Raw genomic sequence first — 24622 nt, 5'->3', positions numbered from 1 at the left:
GCAGCTTCTTATTTTTCCATATGCTGATTGGAGTGCTGTATCTGCTTTGGAAATAAGGCTTGCATTTCTCTAAACCTGAGCTACCCTAATTTCTACAGTAGCTATGATCTTAATAATGCAGGATCCCAAGAATCTTGCTTGCCTGGGTTCCTGAAAAGCTTAGTGGAGATTTTCCAATCTCCACTCCACTATCCCAGGCAGGCGTTAGGGCTTGAGAGCAGGAACCCAGGACCCTGGAGAGGTGAGGAAGGAATTTAGCACCACCCTCCATGTGGCCAAAGGCAAGAACTCTTCACTGTGATAGGCTGGAGTGGGTCATGTGATATCCACAGGCCACATGGAAAAGCTTCTAAGTCAGACTGGCTTCCTGCTCTGGGTATCACTACTGGAGTCATTAGTGGTAAAGTGTTTTTAGCCTGACCCACATTCTCCTGGGCAACATGCTAGTGGTAGGTGGGGCCAGAGGAAATAATGGGCGGAGCAATGAATGCATATTTTATCTTTGTACAGTAGACTTGTTTCTACACACCCCTCTGTGTCCTTCAGGCAAGCAAGAGACATGATCAAAGTCCACTGACACATTCCTGCATTGCAGGGGGCTGGACTAGATGATCCTTGGATCCCTTCCAACTCTACAATTCATTCAAGAGTCTGCCCTTCCCTTGCCTGTCTCCTCTCCTTTTGACTTGGTGCTTTGTTGATGGGTTACCTAATAACTGCCTTGAGGCATGATTTCATAGGGCCGATGAGGTCACCACTTAGTGACTTTCCTGCTGAATGTATGAGCTGACTCCCATTAGAAAGCATTCTTTGAACACGTAAGAGCATTTAGGAACATAGGGAGCTGCCATTAGTCCACCTAGCTCAGCATGGTCCACACTGACTGGCAACAGCTTGCCAGGGTTTCAGGCAAGGATATCTTCTGACCCTACCTGGAACCTGAACCTGGGACCTTCTCCATGCAGAGCAGATGCTCTACCACTGAGCTACAGCCATTCCTTGAAATTAAGATCCTAGTCCTCATCATTCTGAAAAATGACTTAAACAGAAACACAGGAAGCAATGCCTTATACTGAGGGAGACTATTGGTCCATCTAGCTTCATATTGCCTTTGTTCACTGAAAGCAGCTCTCCAGGGTTTAAGAAATAATAAATAATAATAATAATAATAATAATAATAATAATAATAATAATAGTGGTAGTAGTAGTAGTAGTATGGTCCTCTGGACAGTGTCAGAAATTATTATGCTTCCAGCTGCATTTTGAACATTTACTAACATTTACTTTGTTAAGTGTTGATATTTACCAGTAGGTGAGAAAAAGTGGGATGGAATTTGGGCATTAGCCCAAAGCATTATCAACAACTGCAAGCATTCTCTGATGTTTTCTTTTTGTCTCCAGAACCACTGAGTATTCTTCATGTATTTCCCAAGTTTAGAACATTGGGTTGTCTCCAATGTTTGCCCTACTCAGCATACACCCATTGAAATGAACAAATGTGACTTAGGTCCCATTAATTTCAAAATGTGTTTACTGTGAATTTAGTTGGATGCAAGCCAATGCATCTACTTTGAGTAGGACTATCTAAGGCCTATTAATTTCAGTGCGTCTACTCTGAGTTGTATACATTATTTTATTTATTCATTATGGCTCCTAGCTAAGCCTATGCCTCCTGAGAGCAGACCCACTGAAATTAATAAGTAAAGGTAAAGGTACCCCTGCCCGTACGGGCCAGTCGTGTCCGACTCTAGGGTTGTGCGCCCATCTCACTTAAGAGGCCGGGGGCCAGCGCTGTCCTAGGACTACCATTAGAGGCAACCCCCAAGCCCCTCCATCATTTTCCAAAACCTTGTTCATTCCCCACATGCTACCCCCCCCCCTTTTCATTGCCTGCTGGTAAATTTCAACACTTGCCAAGGCACGTCAGTTGGTAAATGTCCAAAAAGCAGCTGGAAGCATAATCATTCCTGACATTGACCTGGACAATTTTTATTGTTGGCAATAATGTACGCTAGTCCTACCCAACCCTCTGTGCTCCAGCTGCTTTGGACTTCAACTCCCATCAGCCACAAGCAGCATGGGCAATGGAGAGGGATGATGGGAGTTGGAGTCCAAAAACATCTGGAGGGCCTCAGGGTTGGAGCAGGTTGATGCATAAACTTCTTTCCTTTTCTCGTTTTCTTTTCTTTTTTAACAAAGCAACACTGACTTAAAAAACAAGATAAGACATGATTTTTTAAAAAAATCAAAGCAAAATAAAAAGTGCTTGCACGAGAAGCCTTATTCATCTGTGCTGTTCTCTCCACCCCCCCCCCCCGTTTCTTTCCTCCTCTCTCTCCCCACACCCAAAGGATTGATCTAAAAAAAGGCTAAGCAAAGAGAAGACAAAAGGAAGAGCCTGCTAGGCAGCCCATCCGACTGCCTGACTGGCAGATTCCAGTTAGCACCTTATCAGTGCAGTGGCAGATCCTGCATTTGCTACGGCAACCCAGAGCACCAGAGACAGCGGTGGAGAGGGGAGGGCAGTTTTGTAACCAGGGACGACAGCAGCAACACTGCCACTGGGCTCCAGCGAGGAGGAGCGAGCAAGAGAGAACGGATAGGAAGGGAAGAAGGAGAAAAGGCTGTCTGGAGAGAGGCAGAGAAAAAGCTCCACGAATTTCCCGTTTCTGTTTTGCAAAAAAAAAAGGAAAGGCAAGTGAGCTTGGCGAAATCTCGTCATTTTTATTTCAGGAGGGGCCTGCTGAAACATAACAATACGACCTTCCCTGTTTCACTGGGAAATAATAATTGTAATAACGAAAGGTTTTTCTCTGTCTTCTCACTCCCCACCTTCCCCTTTTTTCATCAGCCGGTATGGAGGGAGACGACCGCCTCGCCATCTGCTTGTGACTGCTTTGCAGAGCTGAGTTGTGGATGCCAGAAAATAAGGGGACGTAAACCTCCACTGGGACTCCGGATCCGGACACTGGAATTGCAGCTGAACTTATAAAGCTTATTACCCCCTTGTTTCTCTCTCTCTCTTCCCCCCTCCCCCCTCCACTTTCCATCCCCTCCCCCCCAATTTTTTGGGGGTGTGTGTTAGCGCTACTTGAAGGAAATCGGAAGGGTCCGGTTTGGCTTTGAAACTGAGACAGTCCCTCTGTCGTTCTCCACCCTTCACATCAGATCTCTCGGCCCCCACCTCCGCCCCCCCAGCCCGGCTTCCTATATGCTTCTCCGCTAAGTGCAAGAAGGGCTTTGAGAGAAATTTATGCCCTGTTAAAAAGTCCAGTGGACAAACATTGCCAGATCGAGATGGGGAAATCGAACAGCAAGTTGAAGCCTGAAGTTGTGGAAGAACTGACGAGGAAGACATACTGTAAGCCATTCCTTTCTCTCTCTTTTTAATTAAAAATTTACTTTGAACAGCAAAAAATAATAATAATCTTGGGTTCTCTTAACGGTGCAACTTTCCAGGTACTGGAGCCAGCTAGGATGCAGAGAAGGCCTTGGACTGCAGAGGGTGGGGGGGATCTTTGTTGGTTGTAGGGGATTTTGGGGGGCGGCTGGGAGGCAGAGCAGGTTTACTTGTGCGATGACACACAAAGACTTTGGCCAGGAGATCTGGGTGGTGGTGATAGTGGCAGGATACAGGGTCTGCAAGCCTGCCGTAGTTGAGTGGTGCAAAATCTGCTGCATTGATGGAGAGGCGGGGTGGTGGTCTGAGGTGCTGGCGTTGGGAGTGAGGGTGGGTGGGCGTGGAGGGAGTAATTTTTGCAAGGAGAAGCCTGCTGAGGTGGGGTCGTTAGTTCCACGGCTCCATAGATCAAAGTAAAAACAATAATAGAAAAGGCAAGCAGGTTCTCTTTCTTCCGCCAAGGAGGCTCACATGCTCTGTGGTGATTCATGTCGTGTTGAGATGGTCTTGGGCGGCATCGCAACATCGCCCCCCCTTCAGCTTCTCCTGGGGGTGGGGACTGGCTGTGAGCCAGTATGGAGTCAGGATGGATGTGTGTGAGTTCACGTGTGTGGAGGAGAGAGGAAGGGGAACGTCATGCACCATAATAGCCAAGCCTCCTCCTTCATTTCTGGGGAGCTGATAGCCCGCTGTAGCCTGGGGGCTCGGAAGGGGGGGGGGGTCGTGGCAAAGGCAGAACGGTTTGTCTTTTTGCCAGCCCTGAAACTGGGCATTGTGGGACGGGGAGAGATTTAACAATCTGGAAGAGGAAAAAGATAGAGAGAAAAAAATGTGTATATGGAGAAATAAAACAAAGGGCATTAGGTGAAGATGGATGGCTGTATACAAGTTCTGTGCAAAGGAGGACCCACTGAAATGAATGGACCCAAGTTGTAGCCATGTGCATCATGTTTAATGTGGGTTTCCTCTAAGAAGGACTTACAGTGTTGGGAGCACCCCCGTGGGGTGTGTAGTTTGTGCTACTCAGAGCAGACCCATTTGTTTTTAGCCAGTGCAAGTCCTACTCAGAGTAGACCTATTAATAACATAAGAAGAGCCCTGCTGGATCAGATGAATGGTCTAGTCCAGCATCTTGTTCTCACAGGAGCCAGCTACTAAATTGAAAACAATGGGCACAGCTAACTTAGACCCATTCATTTTAATGGGTCTACACTAAGCAGACAAATGTGACAGGCAACTTGTATATATATTTGGTCCATTTGTGGTTTCCTTTGGTATTTAGATGGAGCTTTGTTCGCAAAGTCCTGAATTTTAGCTCTCCAAGGAGAGCGCTCCTTGGAGTTCTGAGATTCTGTACCTTCCTCTCCCCTATTATGTTAGTGCAAGGGAAGCAAAATGCCTTTCTAATAATGAAAGTGGGTCGCTGATTTGTGGTGCAATGACTTTTCCTATGGCGATGGCGGGAAGATGGCTCTTAACTCATGCTTGGGATTTCTGTGTTTCAAGTTGTTTTTCCTCAGGGAAAACAAGAGGCCGGGAACTGTGTTGGAGATTGCTTCCTCTTTTCTGCCTGTTCAGTTTGGCTCACTTACTCAAGTCATCTGGAGAGCTGCTCTGCTCTTTAGGGGTGGTTTCCTGCTGCACAGATAAAGCCAGAATGTGGTTATATTAGACTGAAGGAATTCAGCTTCTCTTTCTCCCCCCCCCCCACCTTTTCACACTTATGTTTTATTAAGTTTCAATATTTTTAACGTATACAGTCAAAACTCAATTTCATCTTTTCTCTTTATTTTTGTTGGCTTCCCACCCCATTTTCCATGGAGTTGTTTTCAGGGAGCGGGATCCTGTTTTTCCTGTCTTGTCTGTGCCCTATCTTAGCATAGTAAATAAAAAATAAAAAAGCAACTTTTTGGAAGTATTATTTCTGTATTATGAAAGTTGTATTTAAAAAAACCTCATTTCTTCTAAAGAACTCAAGAGTACTTTCCTTCCTTGCATCCTCATTTTTTTCACTGCAACAACCCTGCAAGGTAGGAGAGCCTGGAAGGAAAGTGGGGGCTGGCCTAAGGTCAGCCAGTGAGTTCTGTGGCTGAGTGTGGATTTGAATCTGAGTCTCTGGGCTCTGCTTGATCCGTTGTTTGTTGTGTTGTACTACCTTTTCAGAAGGGTTGTGTGTGTGTGACAGTACATTGAACTGCATGGGAATATCAGTTCATTGTTTGCTGAAAATATGTATGTGAAATATTTATCTATGTAGGTAGCTAACTTTTAGAGAGGACATGTCACTGCCTCCCACTTCCACTGCTGGGTTTGAAAGAGCTTTGTTGTTTTCAACTAGGTAGGGTCCATCCCATGTTCCTGATTACATGAAGACTATAACTTTGTTTTGTTTATTCAAACCCACTGGTATCTCCCAACAGGGCTGGGGAAAGAGTCCTGAATCTCTGGAGAGCCACTGCCAGTTAGAGAAGACCAGACTTCCCCAACCTGGTGCCCTCAAATGTCGCTGGACAATACCTCCCAGCGCCCATGAGCTTTTGGCTATGCTGACTGGTGCTGATGGGAGCTATTGTCCAAGCACACCTGGAGATCACCAGGTTAATGTTAGCAACGCTGTTCTCAATAGGCCGATAGTATGATTTATCATAAGGCAACTTTCCTACATTCTTATTGACCAAACTTTTAGTATGGAGAGGGCTAATGGACAGCTCTTTCTCTCTTATACAGCCAGCTGTTGTCTGCATTGGCAGAGTGAGTATAAGTATCTTTGCCCCATTCTGTTCCTCCCTGCCCCCTGTTCTGCCTTCTCCCAGGTCCAAGAGGACCCACATGTCTGCGATCGCATGCCAATTGGAAGCACCTAAAATGTAATGTGCCTGTGATGCTAGGAGTCTGTGACGAGGGTGCGGCTGTCTCCCAGTTAAATCTGATTGACATAGTTTCAGAACAGATGTAGCCTGGATAGCTCAGTTGGTTAGGGCATGGTGCTGGTAATGCCAAGGTTGCAGGTTCAACCACCATATGGGACAAGTGCATTTCTTCCATTGCAGGGACTAGATGATTCTCAGGGTCCCTTGCAACTCTACAATTCTATGAATGGAATACAGTAGAGGTTGGTTCATTAGGGCAAATGGGGCACTGCCCCCCCCCACCTCAGACTGCCCTGCCTTCTTACAACCAGTCAAGCTTCCTCCTCCTCCTCCTCCTCCTCCTCCTCCGTCTCAGTGTTGCCCCTTGTAGAACTAGGCAGGGAGGAGATGGGGACAGAACTAGAATTAGTTGGCTCTGCTTTTTGTTGCCTCTGGCTCCGCCCACTGCTTGGGCACTCTGCCTTCTGCCCTATCAGCCCCAAATGAGCACCAGTCTCCAAAGACTCCTTTAACACAGTTAATTTAAAGGAATTAACGCTGATATGAGGTGTGTGTGTGGCCAGCCCCTTGATTTTTAAAAAGAGGACTTAACCCAGTCCTCTGTTAAATTTGTTGATCAATATTTTTTAGCCATGCTGGCTAAAAGGAGCCTGTGCAGACAGATGGTGGGGACAGATGACCAGGAAGGGCTGGCTGGCTTAATGCCCTGCTTGGGAGGTTTGCAGAGGTCTTTGGCTGGTTCTTTTCAGAAGGCAGATGCTAAACAGGATGGCTCCATTGACATGACTAGGCAGTCCACCTGGTTCTCAGGAAAGGAACTGATAAAATTAACTGCCTGCCTACAGCATTTAACAGAGATAGTTAGGAGGGGTGCCTCCAAGTTCAGGGGCAGTCTACCTCTGAGATGCCGAGAAGCTCAATTCAAGCAGCTGGTGTTTAACCTTTTAAAGGCCTAATAGGCCAGGGGATAGCTGACCTTTAGATCCTGCTGGACTACAACTCCCATTACCCATGAGAATTGGCCCTGACAGGTTGGGGGCTGATGGTGTTGTAGCGATGACCACCAACTAGGATGGTTTTAAAACAGAATTGCAGATTTGTGGAGGATATGGCTAATGGCTGCTAGCCACAATGGCAGTATTCTCCCTGCACTGTTAGAGGCAGTAATGATTCTAAATACCAGTTGCTGGGATTCATAAGTGGGGAAAGTCACTGATGCTCTCAGGTCCTACTTTCTGGCTTCCCACTGGGGCAATTGTCAGCCACTCTGAGAACAGGATGCTGGACTAGATGGTTTCCACCCCCTTTGGCCTGATCCAGCAAGGCTCGTCTTATGCTCTTACTATTTTAGGCAGCTGATTTTAAAAAGTAGCTGTTTTTAAAAGGTTGGTGGGGGGCGTGGGGGGGGGTATCTGGAATGGTGGCATATTTCTTTGTCTCCAGTTGCCCCGGGACAAAATCTAAGCAGAATGGAGCGTATTGACATCTAAACAAAAAGTTTTATGCAGCCCCAGCAAGATGATGAGCCAAGCAATATGGGAACCAAAAAGCAAATCTGTGAGGTGAGATCTTCAGAAGAAATAGACAGAGCCCTATCTGAGGCTTCGGAGGAGGCCTCAGACACTGACATGACCAAAGGCAATATAAAGCCGCCCCCCCCCCCCCCGCCCCAAAGGACAGTAGCTGCCACAATGGAAGAGGACAGAGACTTAGATGAGTACATTAATAAAATAAGGCAAGGACTGGTCTTGGTCTGGGGAGCAGCTCTAGCTATTTGAGCAGAAATTTGATGTGCTATCTAATCAACTGTCATATATTTCTAAAACAACAAATGATGCACACAATCTTGCTCTAACTAACCAATCTGACATCCAACTCTTACAAATGATGGCTAGGAAGCTGAAGGAACAATTTGAGAGGGATAGGAGGAAATTTTTTCATCTACAATGCCTACTGGAGAACCAGGAGGAGGGGTGGGGACATGGTTCAATTCATTATTTACTAGATACTCTCCTTGAATTTAAACATACCATTGTCGCCCATAGAAAAAGCCCATCGGGTTCCCGGAGGCAGAAGCAGAGCCAGGGAAGCCCCAAGAGAAGTGGTAATTCTTTTTGAACAGAATAGACTCAAGGACTCAATTTTCAGAGCACTAAGGAATGTTAGAAACCTAAAATATGGCGAAGCCACTGCTGAAATATTTCAGGATAACAGCCCAGCCACACCGCGGTGGCAGAGGGCTCTCCAGCCTTATACATCGGCTCTAAAAGAAGTGGACATAGCATATTGCTGGGGCTTCCCTTTTAAGTTGATAGTCCGGCTAAAAAGCAGAACCTGGGTTGCAAGTGATAACCAGCAGACTGGCAACATACGGAAAGAGCTCCAGCTCCAAGCAGGAGATATCGCTCCTCAGCTCAAGCGCACAAGAGCACCTTCTCAGGCTGGACAACCAAAAAGGGGCAGAAAGAAATAAGGCAACTCCAATTAGAAAGTAAGAAATTGTTTTGTTTTGTTTTCATGCATGAAAAGCATCTGAACTCCACTCTAACAAGCACAACAGTAATTTGGAAGAGCTTTTGTCCTTAGGCATTAGGAGGTGTGCAGCTTAGCAACAAGCCCCCGCCTGCCCCCTTAATTGATCCTGGGTACCATGGGGAGGGACGCGGGTGGCGCTGTGGGTAAAAGCCTCAGCGCCTAGGGCTTGCCGATCGAAAGGTCGGCGGTTCGAATCCCCGCGGCGGGGTGCGCTCCCGCTGCTTGGTCCCAGCGCCTGCCAACCTAGCAGTTCGAAAGCACCCCCGGGTGCAAGTAGATAAATAGGGACCGCTTACTGGCGGGAAGGTAAACGGCGTTTCCATGTGCGGCTCTGGCTCGCCAGAGCAGCAATGTCACGCTGGCCACGTGACCCGGAAGTGTCTCCGGACAGCGTTGGCCCCTGGCCTCTTGAGTGAGATGGGCACACAACCCCAGAGTCTGTCAACACTGGCCCGTACGGGCAGGGGTACCTTTACCTTTACCTTTACCATGGGAAGGATCTCCACCACTCCCACGTTCCTGTTGGCAAGCAGGGAAGCACACTCTAGCATTTGTGTATGTAGTTTTCAGTTTATGTCCTTTGATTTCCAAGTTATAGAAGTCTAGCAGAAAAACCGAGTTTCTTGAAAAATTCCATCTTTAATAGAGCAGGAACTACATACTTAGCATTTAACTCTCTGCTATCCACATTTCTACCAACATTACTTTGATTCCTCAAAGCCAAACTACGTATAAAGCTTCTCTCCTTCAACGTTAGAGGGCTAGGATCACCAATCAAAAGAGCCAGAGTGGAGGTAGCCCTGCAGAGGGAACATCCAGACATTGTTCTCCTGCAGGAGATGCATCAGTGCAGGAACCAGAGGGCTGCCTTGCTGGATAGGCGAGAAACTACAAGCCTCCCGGGCTCTGGGAAAGCCAGAGGCGTGGGTGTCCTGATAAGCAAGCACCGCCCTCTGAGTGTTGAGGAAAGTTGGGAAAAAACCGACAGGCAGATACCTCTTTGTTCAAGGTGTCATAGGCAGCCATGAAATCACCATTGCTTATTTTTATGCACCCAACTCAGCACAAGAAGACTTTCTCCGGAAGATGCTAACATAATTAGACCATTTAAAAAGAGGACAAACCATAACAGGCAGAGACTTCAATTGCTGCAGCAATGACACAAAGGACCGAAGTAGGCACTGATCTGTGAACAAAATCTGCAACCCATTCTAGGTGGAAATATTAACTGAAAGGGACCTTGTGGACCCCTGGCAGACACTACATCTAGAAGGCAGGGAATTCTCATGTTTTCCCCCTAAGTCAGTGTCACACATAGACCTAATAATAGTACCTAAACCAATCCATTTCTTGGGAATAAGTCCTAGGGGTAATTAAGAATTTAAAATCCGGAAAGTCCTCAGGACTGGACGATTTTACAGGAGAGTTTTATAAAGTATTTCGCAATGAGCTTGCCCCATGGCTGACCAAACTGTACAACTAGAACGGGGGGGGGGGGGGGAGCATCACAAACATGGTGTTCTTCAAAACTGATGCTACTTTGAGTCATATAGTTCTCATTAATGTAGACACAAAGTTGTTCACATCAATAATGGTCAAGCGTCTAAATATGTTTATAACTCAGTACATATCTCCAAACAGAGTTCATGCTGGCCAGAAGAGAAGCATCACAGGTTTCATTAGGACACTAAATGTTATACATGAGCTAAATAGAGCTGAATAATCTCTCTTGATGCCAAAAGACTTTTGTTAGAACTGATTCATTGTTTCTGATACACCTGCTAACCAAATTGAAATTTGGATCTAAGTCCTTGCACCTCATTAAGCAATTATACTCCAAATCAAAACCAATCATTTCAATCAATGGCTTCGACTCTCAGGCTATCAAGCATTTAAGGGACACCCGACACTCTGCTGCCATTGCTGTTTGCATTGATCATAGAGGTATTAGCCATTCAACTGCATAAAGACACTTTTATAGAGAGAATGAGGTACACAAAATGAATATGTTTGCAGATGACACCCTCTTAATTCTGCAAAATCCACTTAAGTGGCAGTTAGAAATGTATCACAGGGTAGCAGGATTGTAAATCAACTATTGTAAATCCCTGCTCCCTCCTATCAATTTAGACTGGTTGCTAGTTAACTCTCCATTTGCCATAGCACCTGGAGGATTTAAATACTTACTGCAGACACAAGACAACTGAGACATAGAAGCTATAGGGGATTGTATAAAAAGAACTTTGGGAATGGAAACATCTTAGCCTTAGCTAGTTGAGGCAAATAGCCATGGTCTAAATGTCAATGTTACCTAAATGCTTACACTTCCCCCCCTTCAAGTTTGCCTATTCTCATCCCTCCTCTTCATCTAAAGAGATGGCAAAAGAAACTCAATGCATTTGTGTTGGGAGGCAAAAAATCTAGGATAAGCAACAAAACTTTGTAGACATTGAACAAAAGGAGGAGTGGAAATGATAACTTAATGTTCTATTTTGCTACTTATCAAATCATTGATCCCATTGCTCAGGGTAAGAACAGAAAACCCTTGGGTCCAACTTGAGATGGTCCCTTCCACACCTTCAATGAGAAGTCACATTTTCTTACCTTTGTATATGCAGGAGGTAAGGAAAATAGACCATCCATTTACAAGATGAGTACTGATAGTGTGGGGAACATGGAGTGAAACACTGGGCCCTGACCCTCACCACTGGTCCCATTCCTCTATCATCCAGCTTTCAGCCACACTGATAAATATCAACTGTTTAAGGATTGGAAAGATGTAGGCATTTACATAATCCATGACCTGCTTCCCAGAGGGAAAGCAATATCCAAAAGAAACTGCAAGTTAAATTAAAAGGCATTTGAACTGCAGCACCTGGTTTGAGGTAAATCAGGCTCATTCTTTTGCACCTTGTTTAGAGAGCAGGGGAGAGGGCTTACACACACTTACCTTGTCTGAATCCTTCTACAGCAAGTCAGCCTATGACCTGATGGGTGCTGCTTCCCTAATATACAGCAATTGGTAATGTCATAAAGCAGGAGATGCTAGAGGCCTTCAATTTTTTATAGGAATTAGGCCACCCAACTGAAGATCACAAATGGGAGGGTAGCTGGGCACCCCTCTGCCTTGCTGCCGTAAAACCATCTCTACTTGCTTACAGGAGGCCTTGCTCAAGGTCATTCTGCACTGGCCCTGGGTACCAGTCAGGCTTGCAGAAATTAATCCCTCCTTTTCCCTTTCATGTTGGAAGAGTTGTTGTGAACTGGGGTCATTTATTCATGTCTGGTGGGAATGTCTCCATGTTAAAAACTTTTGGAATAGAGTATTCTCCATTATAGCCACCACGATAAGCCAACCCCTTTCTCCAAATCCTGCCTTAGCCCTACGATCTTTGGACATAGACTTGGGCTCCATTCTCCACCACAGAGAACTGGACAGCTTCTTAATGACTGCAGAACAATTAGCAGTAGCTCAGCAATGGAAGAACCGGACTGAAATATCCCTGAGCATATGGGGAAATAATAAATGGAATACAGCAGAGTCTGAGGAGGGCAATTAAAGGCATATGCATAGAAACACCCTCCAACAAACACGGACCCCTTTCTTTAACTATGTTAACAAGCAAAATTATACCAACCACTCAATATTCTCAGTCGAGAGGTTATGTTAAGTAAAATGTTTGAACATTGAGTGTGTAAGCTTACGTCTAAAGTCAATGGATAGAATGAACACTATTAGATGTAATGCTGGGTACTTGTATCTAATATTTCTATTTATTTAAAAACAAAAAAGTTAGTTAAAAATCAAAAAATGTTTATAAAAGGCTATTAATGGGTTATTGATTTATTTTTCTGGTTTAATGTTTTATTATTGATGCCCTGGGTTTGTTTGTTGGGTTTTTATTTTTTTAATAATATTTTGATCTTGTGGTGTGAGTCAGCATGTGGATTGTTTCATATGTATATGAAGCTCTGGATTTGTTAGCCACCTTGAGTCATGTCTGAGAATTAGGCAGGATAAAAACCGATAAAAGTCAGTGGGGACTAGCAGCTTGGAGGCTTCCTGAAGATGTCTGGCTGGCCATTCTTAGGATCTTGAACATCAGGTAGATCAACAATGTTTAACGTTTCCAGATCCAGGGCCTTCTTTTAACCCAAATATGCATCTGGGACCCATTTCTAAATCTTTCATCATATATTTGCATAGCAGTAATGCTCCTGTTGTGACCCATCTTGGATCTGGAAGCACCGGTTGAAGACCAATGCCCTAGGTAGACGACAGCTTTGTCCCTACTCAACACTTCTTAATGTTGTACAAATGAACTTTTCAGACAATGCCTAACAGGCTCTCTTTCCATCCTCTGCTGATCTTTGGGCTAATCTGTCTTTTGAAAGGAGTCTCAACTCCCCTGTTTAACATGCGTCACAATCTGATTTTATTAGCTCAACGAGCCACTCACTTATTCTATTTGGCGTGATCAGTTTGCATTGAATGAGGCGATTCTCTTGACAAAAAAAAAAAAAAAAGTGGAGCTGTTTTTAAGTGAAGATTTGGGGGCATGTTTCAAGGAGTGTGGGGTTTCTGCCCCTCCTTTCTTTTCTCGCCTTGGAAATGTGCAGATTGAGTCCGAGACTCCAGCTTTGGCAAAACTGTTGAATCCAGAGCACGTACCCAGGCAAAGGTGTGCTCACTCTGCACCCTCCCTCCCCTTCCTCTGTTGCCGCCTCTGCTGCAGTCCACAGAATTGCTTACCCAAAAAGGCAATCAAAGAGGACGCCACAGGTTCATGTGTTTTCCCTGCACAGTGGTGCAATGCACAACCCTTAAAAAGCCAGGCAGTTTTGAGAAGGCTCAGAGCAGGCAGCGTCTTTCCAAAGAATGCATGGCAGGTTGCTGGTCCTGCTGGATTGGATTGGCAGTCTGTCGCAGCCCGGGGGTGGTGGGCAACAACCAGTGGCCCCCAGAGCCTAATCCCATGGGGTGCCAGTTGGTTGCTCTTCTAACCCAGAATTTCACAAGTAACCTGGAGGGAAAATAAGAAGCTGCCCTGTACTTAGTCCGGCCCATAAGAACATAAGGCGAGCCTCCTGGCCAAAGGGAGTACATCTGGTCCAGCATGCTGTTCTCACAGTGGCCAGCTAGATACCCCAAAGGGAAACCCTCTAGCAGGACTTGAGCACAAGAGGACTCTCCCGTCCTGTGGCTTCCAGCAACTGGTATGCAGAAGCATTCCTGTTCTGACTGTGGCGATAGCAGTGGCGTAGCGTGGGGGGTGCAGGGGGGCCCGGCTGCACCGGGCGCAACATCTGGGGGTTAGGGTTAGGGGGCGCAAATCCATGGGTTAGGGGGCGCAAATTACTTGCCTTGCCCCGGGTGCTGACAACCCACGCTACGCCACTGGGTGATAGAGCATGGCCATTGTGGCTAGTAGCAATGGATAGCCCTCTCCTCCATGAATTTTTCTAATTATTACTTTCATCTAAAAATAAATTAAGAAACCAATCCTCCTGATTCTGAATAGGAGATGCTGGGGATTGAACATCGGACCTTCTGCATGCTCCACCTTTGGGGAGAAGAGCTATGCTGCAATGCTGTGTTTTAAATGCCACATTACTTTGATAGAAGGGTTGGTTTGTTGTTGACTGTTGTAAAACACACTTTGGTGAAAAGCGGCCTATACCTACTGGAAAGGAATGTGTAAAATAAATACAGTGGTACCTCGGGTTACAGACGTTTCAGGTTACAGACTCCGCTAACCCGGAAGTAGTACCTCTGGTTAAGAACTTTACCTCAGGATGAGAACAGAAATCGTGCGGCGGCAGCGGGAGGCCCCATTAGCTAAAGTGGTACCTAAGGCTAAGAACAGTTTCAGGTTAAGAATGGACCTCCAGAACAAATTAAGTTCTTAACCTGAGGTACCACTGTACTGGTTTTGCTTTCCCAGCAAACCAGCTTCCCACCAGAGGTTATGGATAACCTATCATTCGGCTTCCTCTGTTAGAGGCAGCCAGCCACTGAATGGCATTTCCTGGGAATCACAAGGGGGTTCAGTCCCAAGGACAGAAATTTAGGTTATCAAATGTGGCAGTGGCTAGCTGGAAAGGGAACAGTATCAAAAGTGTGGTGGAAGCCAGGTGGAGTGTGGTGCTGACATTTTGGCACTGGGGGTGGAGAATCTGAACTCAGCACCCCCAGTGTAGTAACATAATGATAATATTAACCACTCCAGTTAGAGTTGGGAGAAATTCCTGCCTGAAACTCTGGAGAGCTGCTTCCTGCTTGTCACTGCAGACAGTATTGAGCTTGATGGATCCCGTGGTGTGATTTGATTTAAGGCCACTCCCTGCAGTTATCATGATACATTGTCAATCTTGACTCAGAGACTTCTGTCTGCTGGTTCCATTTCCCAAATCCTGCTGAGTCCTTTTTCTTCAATATTTAATGGCATCTGAAGAGATTTTAATTGTGAATTAGCGTAACTTTCTGTTGCTGTCCCTGGGGGTGGGTGAGTGAGATGAGTCTGCTCTAAGGCCTTTTGTTAGGGTGTTGGGAGTGGCGAGACTGATTGCTGCATTCTTAGGAAGCAAGCCTAAAAATAAAGATTCCAGCAGACCTGGGAACTTACTTTCAAATTTGCCAGCCCTGCACTCGGTTTTGGAAGGCTTTGTAGCATCCTGCTTCCCCTGCCAGAGGTAAGATGCCTCGGAATACCAGTTATTGCAAATTATTATTATTCACCTTTAAAAATCAACAGCAGCAACACCAGGATGTAGTCCACTAAGGCAGCATCTGCAGCATACCTTTAAAGCAGAACCATGTCATTTTAAACACCCATGGCTTCCCCGAAAGAATCCTGGGAACTGCAGTTTGCTGTTAGGGGCCAAGAGTTGTTAGGAGGCTCACACTTTACCCATCACAGAGCTACAATTCTGAGAGTTCCCTGAGAAGAAGGATTGCTAACCCACTCTGGGAGTTGTAGTTCTGTGAGGAGATGAGTGGGGGTTTCCTAACAACTCTTGGCATGTAACAGCAAACTACAATTCCCAGGATCCTTTGGGGGAAGCCACAGCTGCCTAATAGCCCACTGACTCTAGAAATGCATGGGTGTCATGCCTTCTGTCTCAGAATAAGCAGCACTTCCACCCACGCTTCTTGGGTGCTGGGAGAGCAGTGAGGAATCTGGAGCAGATTTTTTTTTAGTTATGTGTTTTTTGTCTTGACCACCCAGCCTTGTATCTTGACAGCTTGGCCTGGTGTCCATGAGGGAGCAGAAATTCTGCATAGGTGGGTGGGCTGGGTGGCGGAAAGGGAGAGTGGATCTTCCACGCCTGATCTGCTGAAGCAAATTTTTAAAATGTTGCTAGCCTTTGAAGAGACCCTCTCCTCTGATTCAGATGGCACAGATGCCAGCGCCAGGGCTGAAGATACGTAGGCATTGTTTTAATAAGCTCAGGAGTGTCAGGGATTTCTTTATTCTCCAGCTCCCTGCACACAATAGGTTCCACCCCGTCAACGCCGCCTTTCCCCTCGCTGTCGTGTGACACTGGCCTAGCAACAAATCAGTGCTGGAAGGAAGCCAGCTGCAAAACCCTTTGGGAACAAATTTCTGAAAGTCGGCATCTCATATTTAAGCCTGGCGAGGAGGGAGGGTGGGGAAGAGAAATTTCTGGCCTATTTCCCAATGAGGTGTTTAGTGAAGAGCAAGGAAGCATTTTACCACACTCCTGACGGCTGCCAACCTCCCTGGCCTCATGCCAGGAGGGGGGGGGGCAAATGCGAGTGGGTGGGATCAGAGTGGGAAGTGGGAGGAGTCACCCTGTCTCTCTCATTCACACGCACACATATGAGAGCTGGTAGTGGTGTAATGGTTAGAGTGCTGGACTAGGGTCTGGGAGACGGGTTTGAATCAGGTCATGGAGCTTCTTGCTGTATGGGTCACAGTCACTCTTTCAGCCTGACCTACCTCACAGGGTTATTGTGGGGATTAAATGAGGACCAGGACGAGGGTTCAAATCCCCCAATCAACCATGAAGCTCACTAGGTGATTCTGGGCCAGTTGCTACTTCTCAGCCTGACCTACTGGGCAGACTTATTGCGGGGTTTAAATGACAACCAGGTCCTGGGAGAGACCAGGGTTCAAATCCTCCATGTGGTAATGAAGCTCATTGGGTGACCTTGGACCTGTCACTACCTCTGAATCTAGCCTATTTCATAGGGATTAAATGAAGAAGAGTAAAACTATGTACACCACCTTGAGCTCCTTGGGGGAAAAGTTGGGATAGAAATGCAATAAATAAACATTGCTGTCAAACACATATTCAGCACACACTTACTGTGGTTGTTTAACAATTGCTTTTATATTTATAGAGTTTTTGTGTGTGTGTGCATGTAGTTTTAGGTTTTTATTTATTCATTTATTAAATTTGTGCCTCACCTTTCCTCCGAAAAGGGACCCAGCAGCAAAATCTTAAAACAGCACAATTTAAAATTAGATTTAAAACAAACACATTTAAAGTGTTTAGAAACCATTTAAAACAATCTAAAGCTTTTTTAAAAAGTTTAGAACCTCTAAATACATTGAAAAGCCATTGCAATAAACAAAAAGCGTGAAGCCTGCATCTAGAGACCTAGTGTGTAAGGGAGAAGGCTATTCTGGGTTCCGTTATCCTGACATGCAGGGATTTTGTTGTTGCTGTATAAAGCAGCATGCACCTGTGGACTGTAACTGAAGCCCAGGTGTAGGTTGACTACCTCAACGAAATGTAGACTTGAATGAGTTACATACTTTTTTCCCGCACTTTTAATGTTTAACTTGAATTGCTGGAATTTTGATGGGGCAGGAAATCACTGAACCAAAAAGCATTAAAAAAAAAGCTAAGAGCACCACCAGGATCTCAATTCTCATGTAATAATCCATTTCGGAATTATGAATTTATAAAGGGTTTTTTGGGTGAGAAATGGCCTGTTTTATGGGTTTGCAAAGTTTTGTGGAGGTGGGTGTTTGTGTATGTGGAGCTAACATCTGACATGAAGTTGATAAAGGTCTGCTGGACTTACTTGGTGTCCCCAGGATACAGATGCAGGAAACCTGTGGATTGCTTTTTAATAGAGAAGCTTTTGTACGATTCATTTCCAAAAGCCTGGGCCTGAAAATGCAAAGTTTTCAGTTCAGCAAAATCCACATCCTGCAAATATGCTATGAAATTTGCTGCGGATCCTCGTTGAGCTTTTCTGCAAGATCGTAGTGGGAGATATGAACAGGATTGGCTCCAGCACTTGGAAGCTTGTGGCGACTGCCAGGGACCCCATGCCTTGGTAGGCCCCACTGCTGATCCTTTATCTGGGCCTCACTGGATGTTCCACCAAGAAACCATTTCCATTTCCTACAACACTCCCAGCTTAGCTTCACTCTGATGCATTGTGGGAAATTTTAAAGATGAGCTCCTCCTCCTTCATAGCCCTGCCTGTGCTGATTGTTGAGACCTAACCTGGAAGGAGCAGCCGCCACTCACGGGATTGCTCCCCCACTCTACCTCTGCCATTTAAAGTAAAGGTAAAGGGACCCCTGACCATTAGGTCCAGTCGTGACCGACTCTGGGGTTGTGGCGCTCATCTCACTTTATTGGCCGAGGGAGCCGCCGTACAGCTTCCAGGTCATGTGGCCAGCATGACTAAGCCGCTTCTGGCAAACCAGAGCAGCACACGGAAACGCCATTTACCTTCCAGCCAGAGCGGTACTTATTTATCTACTTGCACTTTGACGTGCTTTCGAACTGCTAGGTTGGCAGGAGCAGGGACCGAGCAATGGGAGCTCACCCCATCACGGGGATTCGAACCTCCGACCTTCTGATTGGCAAGTCCTAGGCTCTGTGGTTTAACCCACAGCGCCACCTGTGTCCCATTTAAAGTAGTACAGTCCAGACATGGATTTACAGCCTCAATGAGAATGACAGGCAGGGCTGTCAGTGGATGAGGATTATTTTCCAGCACTGACAATTTCTGTGACCAGTGGCGGAGCTTCATGCTCCAGCGCCAGGGACGGGGCTGGTGCGTGTCCTGGGGGTGGGGCGCGCTGTCCGCAGGGGCATGGTGCAAGTCTTGGGGGTGGGGCACCCACCGTGAGCTGGGTGGCAGCTGCGATGGAACCCCACTGGGATTGCACTGCCAGGGGCGGTGCGCTCCCCTCGCTCCCCTCTTCCTCCGCCAGTGTCTGTGACTGATCATGGTGTAGGAGACTGGCATTCTAAGAGAAAGCACACACGGCAGTCAAAACTCTGATGAGGATTTAAATCAGGGATGGGAATAGTCCAGTCCAGGCTCTAGATGTGGCCCTCAGTTCCTCTCTACCTGACTCTCTGCAGGCCACACCCCTTCTCTCCACAGGCCATACCTGTTGCCTCTAAATAGAAGAGGCATTCCTCCTGAGAGAAGGGAGAATGCCTCTTCTTAGATCAGCTTCCCCACGGCAGAACTCTACAGAATTGTAGAGTTGAAAGGGACCTAAAGGGTATTCTAGTTCAACCCTCTGCAATGCAAAGAGGAGGCATTACCTTCTCAAAAGTTGGATGAATGCAATAGATGGAAGACTGTTTCTATTTAGGAGAGGCATTCCCATATGAGAAAGGATAATTCCTCTTCTTGATTCACTGCTCTGGAACATGTGGCCCTCCAGATGTTGTAGGACTCCAGTTCCCATCAGCCTGAGCCCCCTGCCCAGCCAGTATTCTCAGATGGTGAGGGTTGTATTCCAACAGCATCAAGAAGGCCGGTCAACTGCCCCTGCTCTCTTTGAAAGTGTGTTATCAGTTTTATTTATTTTTACTGCTGAAGGGAGGAAGCATGCACCAATTCAGTTCTTTCAAAGCCAGCTCTTTATGCAAGCAAAACTACTTGACAAAACAAACAAAACAAAACAAAACTGACCATTACAGCCCTCCACATTACATGTTCTTTGCCCCCACATTCCTGCATTCTTTCACCATCTGCTAGAAGCTTAAGTTATGATAATTGAGCATTGCCGGTTTTTATTTTTTTACTTTTGCCCTGCTTGTGAAGGAAGTGTAAATGCTACTGACGGGAGTGCGGTGCTGGTGGGTGGGCAGAGAAGTGTGAAATGTGCTTGTATTCAGCTGCGATGGCGCATTTTGTGTGAATGGGGAGAGAGTTGAGTGAGAGAGAGAACAGTTGGATGGCATTGCTATGGTGGCTGCCAAGAGCTGTCAGCATGACAACCACATGGATCTGCTAGTGCAAAGCAGATTACTGTGTTCCTATTGAATCTAGCCCTTACTCTATAAGGACTAGAATCTTAGGTCAGCAGCAGAGTATCTGATTGACATGCAGGATCTCCTGGGTTCAGTCCCTGTCGGTATGGATAGTAATGAGTTTGATGGACCAATATCTCTGATTCAGTTTAAGGAAGATTTCTTTTTTCCTGGGTTCAATCCCCAATGACATTTCTAGGTAGGGCTGGGAGAGACCCCTGCCTGAAACTATGGAAATCTGCTTTTGCCAGTCAGTGTACAGAACACTGAGCTAAATGGACCAATGCTGTGACTCAGCACAAGCCAGCTTCTCGTGTTCCTAAACACTGCTGGAACTCAATTATCAGGTGTCCCTGGCAGAGGAAGTGCATGGTTCTCCTGCCTCCCCATTCACCAGTATGATGAGCATGGTCACTGCGGCGTGGCTGCCTCTGCTGCAGAAAACCCTCTTTCCCGCTAGGCATGTGTGTGTCAATCCATCACTCGGCTAATGCTCCTTTTGTCCTTCCAGCCTTTGCTAACATGCTCAAGCCAGCTCCTTCCTGCATCTATCTCCCAAAGCCGCACAGATTAAAAAAAACACCACCGTCCTGCACAATCTCTCTCTTTCTCTTTCTCTCTTCCTTGTCAAGTAATGAATAATTATTGATTTATTTCAGGTTAATTAAAACCCCTCCTGGAGGAATAATCCAGTCCTACGTGCTTTTAAGACTTAGAGATAGCAAGGGAAAGATATATTGATTAATTTCTCTTAATCTTTGTTATTTTCTTTTTCTTGCCAATTGACACAAAATGGAAATTTATTGTCAGGGAATGAGTCAAGAGGTTTAAGCCAAGTTAATCAAGGGCCAGGAAACCAAACCTTATGAGAAACAGTTGAAGGAGCTGGGTATGTTTAGCCTGGTGAAGAAGAGGCTGAGAGGAGATATGATAGCCATCTTCCAGTATCTAATGGGCTGTTGCATGGAAGATGGAGCAAAGTTGTTTTCTCCTGCTCCAGAGGGTAGGTCCCAAACCACTGGCTTCAAGTTGCAAGAAAGCAGATTATGACTAAACATCAGGAAGAACTTTCTGACAGTAAGAGCCGTTCAACAGCAGAACAGACTCCTTGGGAGGTGATGGACTCTCCTTCTTTGGAGGTTTTTAAGTACAGGCTGGATAGCCACCTGTCATGGATGCTTTAGTTGAGACTCCTGCATTGCAGGGGGTTAGATTAGATGACCCTTGACAGATTGATGAAGTATGAAAAAAAATATTAGAATGATAAGGGTATTAGAATGGGCTGAGGGATCAGGCTAGAGGGGGCCCAGCTAGTCCAGCATCGTGTTCTCACAGTGGCCGGACAGGTGCCCATTATGAGAAGCCAACAAACAGGACATGAGAGCAGGAGCTTTCTGTCTGCTTGTGAGTCCCAGCAACTGGTATTCAGGGGCATATTGCAGCCACTGTCATAGATAGTCTTATCCTCCACAAATTTGTCTAATCCTCTTTTAAAGCCATTGAAGTCAGTGCTCTAACCACTGCATCATCACTGCCTCTTGCGGCAGGGAATTCCACAGTTTCACTGCCAATCAGTGTGGACAGTGAGATCATGGGTTAGGGTAATAATGGTGATGTGCCCTCCTTGCTCCAGCAAGTGAAACAGGCAATAGTGACTAGGAGAGAGAGTTTGCCTATTGGAATGGATATGTTCAGATTCAGGACTGAGGTCACTTCTCTGTAAGAGAATGCAGTGTCAGTTATCTTGTCTCTGATCATCAGCAGTAATGTCTGATTGAAAACAAGGTGTGTGTTTAGGGGGGGAGAATATAAGCTTTATTCGCCCCTTGAGGTCTGCAAGGGATTTCAGTTACAAACATTGGAAGTTCCTTATCCTGAATCAGACCATTGTGCCATCTAGCTCAGGGTTGTTCACACTGCAGCTCTCCAGAGTGGGTTCATTTGGGAAGGGGCTTTAGCTCAGCAATAGGATATCTGCTTTGCCTGCAGAAGGTCCCAGGTTCAGTCCCTGGCATCTCTAAGTAGGGCTGGGAGAGAATCCCACCTAATACCCTTGAGAGTCACTGTCAGTGTAGACAATACTGAGTTGGATGGTCTGACTAGATATAAGGCAGCTTCCCATTTAAATCAGCCCTTTATTTCAGAACTATTAAATTATTGTTAGGAGGAGGGCTGCAGTTAGCTAAGTGGTAGAGCACCTGCTTTTCATGCAGAAGTTACCAAGTCCAATCCTAGCATCTCTAGGTAAGGCTGGAACGACTCCCTGCCTGAAACTCTAGAGATCTGCTGCCAGTCAGTGTAGACAATACTGAACTGAATGGACCATTGGTGTGACTCAAAATAAGGCAGGTCTCTATCCTCTAAAACGCCCATCTCTGCCATTCGCAGATTCCGAAGCTAATTTTCTATTGGCTTTCCTTTCCCTGACCACAGCCGCCCACCTGTTGCATCCTATTCCATATAGGCTGCTCATTTTCAACATAAGGGTTTCTTCTGAGACATTTCTGGGCTGCCTCTCCCCTCCTGCCACAGATACCTTTGTTGGACTTGCTCCATCAAGGCCTGTCAAAATGTTGGTGCTGACCTTTAAAGCCCTAAACGGCCTCGGTCCAGTATATCTGAAGGAGCGTCTCCTCCCCCATCGTTCTGCCCGGACACGGAGGTCCAGCTCCGAGGGCCTTCTGGCGGTTCCCTCACTGCGAGAGGCCAAGTTACAGGCAACCAGGCAGAGGGCCTTCTCGGTAGTGGCGCCCACCCTGTGGAACGCCCTCCCATCAGATGTCAAAGCGATAAACAACTACCTGACATTCAGAAGACATCTGAAGGCAGCCCTGTTCAGGGAAGTTTTTAATACGTGACATTTTAGTGTATTTTTCATCTTTGTTGGAAGCCGCCCAGAGTGGCTGGGGAAACCCAGCCAGATGGGTGGGGTACAAATAATAAATTATTATTATTATTATTATTATTATTATTATTATTATTATATAAAAGTATTATTTCTACCTCACATTTCATGTGTGAGAAAGGAATGTGGTTTGATAAGAAAAAATGCTGTGAAGATCTTAAGGTGGAGATTGAAGTTATTAAGGTGGAGACTGTGAAGATTTTAAGATGGATACTGAATTGTTGATAAGATAAAGAATATTCCATACGGCAAATACATTGTTGGACATTCCATTAACTGTTGGCATTCTTCAGCAATTGTCTGATGACCAAATAAAAGAGATTAGAGCTCTAAGATTGATGAAATTGTGAATGAAAGCAAACCAGAGAAGGATGAAATGGAAAGTGAAATTAAAGAGAACACAGGATTGCCAGAAAAGGAGGGTGAAATGGTAGAGTTGGAAGCAAAAGATGGTGAAATGGAGGTGAAGAATGAAACATCCAAATAGCAAAGTTGTGGAGTAGTATGAAGGTATGGATGGACAGATTATTAATAATAGTAGTAATAATAATAATAATAATAATAATAATAATAATAATAAATTTTTATTTATACTCTGCCCTCCCCATCCAAGGCCAGGCTCAGGGCGGCTAACAAGCAATAATAAAAACAAGTTGAATGAATACAACTTAAAAACAAGATTAAAATACAACATTAAAATATTGAAACATTAAAATGCAGCCTCATCACAGTAGGAGAAAGGAAAAAGAAAGACGGGGAGGGAATCAAATTGGCTCCAAGCCAAAGGCCAGGCGGAACAACTCTGTCTTACAGGCCCTGTGGAAAGAAATCAGATCCTGCAGGGCCCTGGTCTCATGAGGCAGAGCGCTCCACCAGGCCGGAGCCAGAGTTGAAAAGGCCCTGGCTGTGGTTGAAGCCAATCTAACTTCCTTAGGGCCCGGGACAACTAGGGTGTTGCTATTTATGGACCTTGAGGCTCTCCGTGGGGCATACCGGGAGAGGCGGTCCTGTAGGTACGAGGGCCCTAAGTTTAAGAGTAGGGATTAAGAGACATCCTGAGCTGGCAGAGATAGAGTTGAGAGAGAGAAACGACTCTGTATGCAGTTTGAACTTAGAGAAAAAAGCTATCAAACCTCTAGCGCTTTTCTTGGAATAGGAATGGCTGTAAAGAGTAAATAGAAGCAATATTTTTTTCAAAATCAAGATAGAAAACGACAGGAGTTATAACAGTCAATAGGAACAGATGATGTGAAACTGGGTGCGAACTAATGAGTAAAAAAAATTATGGAATATTGTTTTCATATATGATCACAGTGGAGAGACTCTTGTGTGGACAAATACTTATTATTTAATATGTGGAAGAATGTTGAGGTTACAGGAGACAAGGTTAACATTCTAAATTAGAGAAAAACTATTGCTGACATTTAATATTATTAATAATAATAATTAGATAATACCTTTTGGACTTTTGTGTAAAAATGAATTAATCTATTTTGGTCAGAAGATTGGGAAAATATTGTGTAACAGAAAGGAGATCAGATGGGTGTCACTCTGGAGTCTATATTTTGAATAATTTCTTTTATGTAACTGACAGTCAGAAAATAAAAAGTCCTTTTTACTTTTCTTCTCTACTTCTCTTTTCTTTCT

The 24622-nt window shown here is 45.5% G+C and overlaps 1 protein-coding gene and 1 long non-coding RNA gene across 3 annotated transcripts in view; one reads left to right on the top strand and one right to left on the bottom strand.

Moving 5' to 3' along the window:
• Positions 1 to 24622, top strand: part of NCS1 (neuronal calcium sensor 1) — a 58443-nt gene that overhangs the window by 13304 nt on the left and 20517 nt on the right. Inside the window, exons 2-3 of one of the 2 annotated variants that reach the window (XM_079961528.1) lie at positions 2352 to 2694; positions 2852 to 3361. In XM_079961528.1, coding sequence (XP_079817654.1) covers positions 3298 to 3361 — 64 coding nt within the window. In that variant the 5' untranslated portion in view covers positions 2352 to 2694; positions 2852 to 3297. The remainder of the gene's footprint in view (positions 1 to 2351; positions 2695 to 2851; positions 3362 to 24622) is intronic. The other variant, XM_079961529.1, reaches the window with a different exon arrangement.
• LOC307207560 lies at positions 14251 to 22629 on the bottom strand. Its single transcript, XR_013834720.1, has 4 exons — positions 22512 to 22629; positions 19357 to 19630; positions 17864 to 17952; positions 14251 to 15544 (listed from the first exon to the last, which is right to left on the bottom strand). It is a non-coding gene; the product is annotated as an uncharacterized lncRNA (long non-coding RNA).

This window comes from Podarcis cretensis (genome assembly GCF_951804945.1).
Source record: "Podarcis cretensis genome assembly, chromosome: Z".
In the NCBI taxonomy this organism is placed as follows: domain Eukaryota; kingdom Metazoa; phylum Chordata; class Lepidosauria; order Squamata; family Lacertidae; genus Podarcis; species Podarcis cretensis.
The sequence above is the reverse complement of the archived record's forward strand: the minus strand, read 5'-3'. Positions and strand labels throughout refer to the sequence as shown.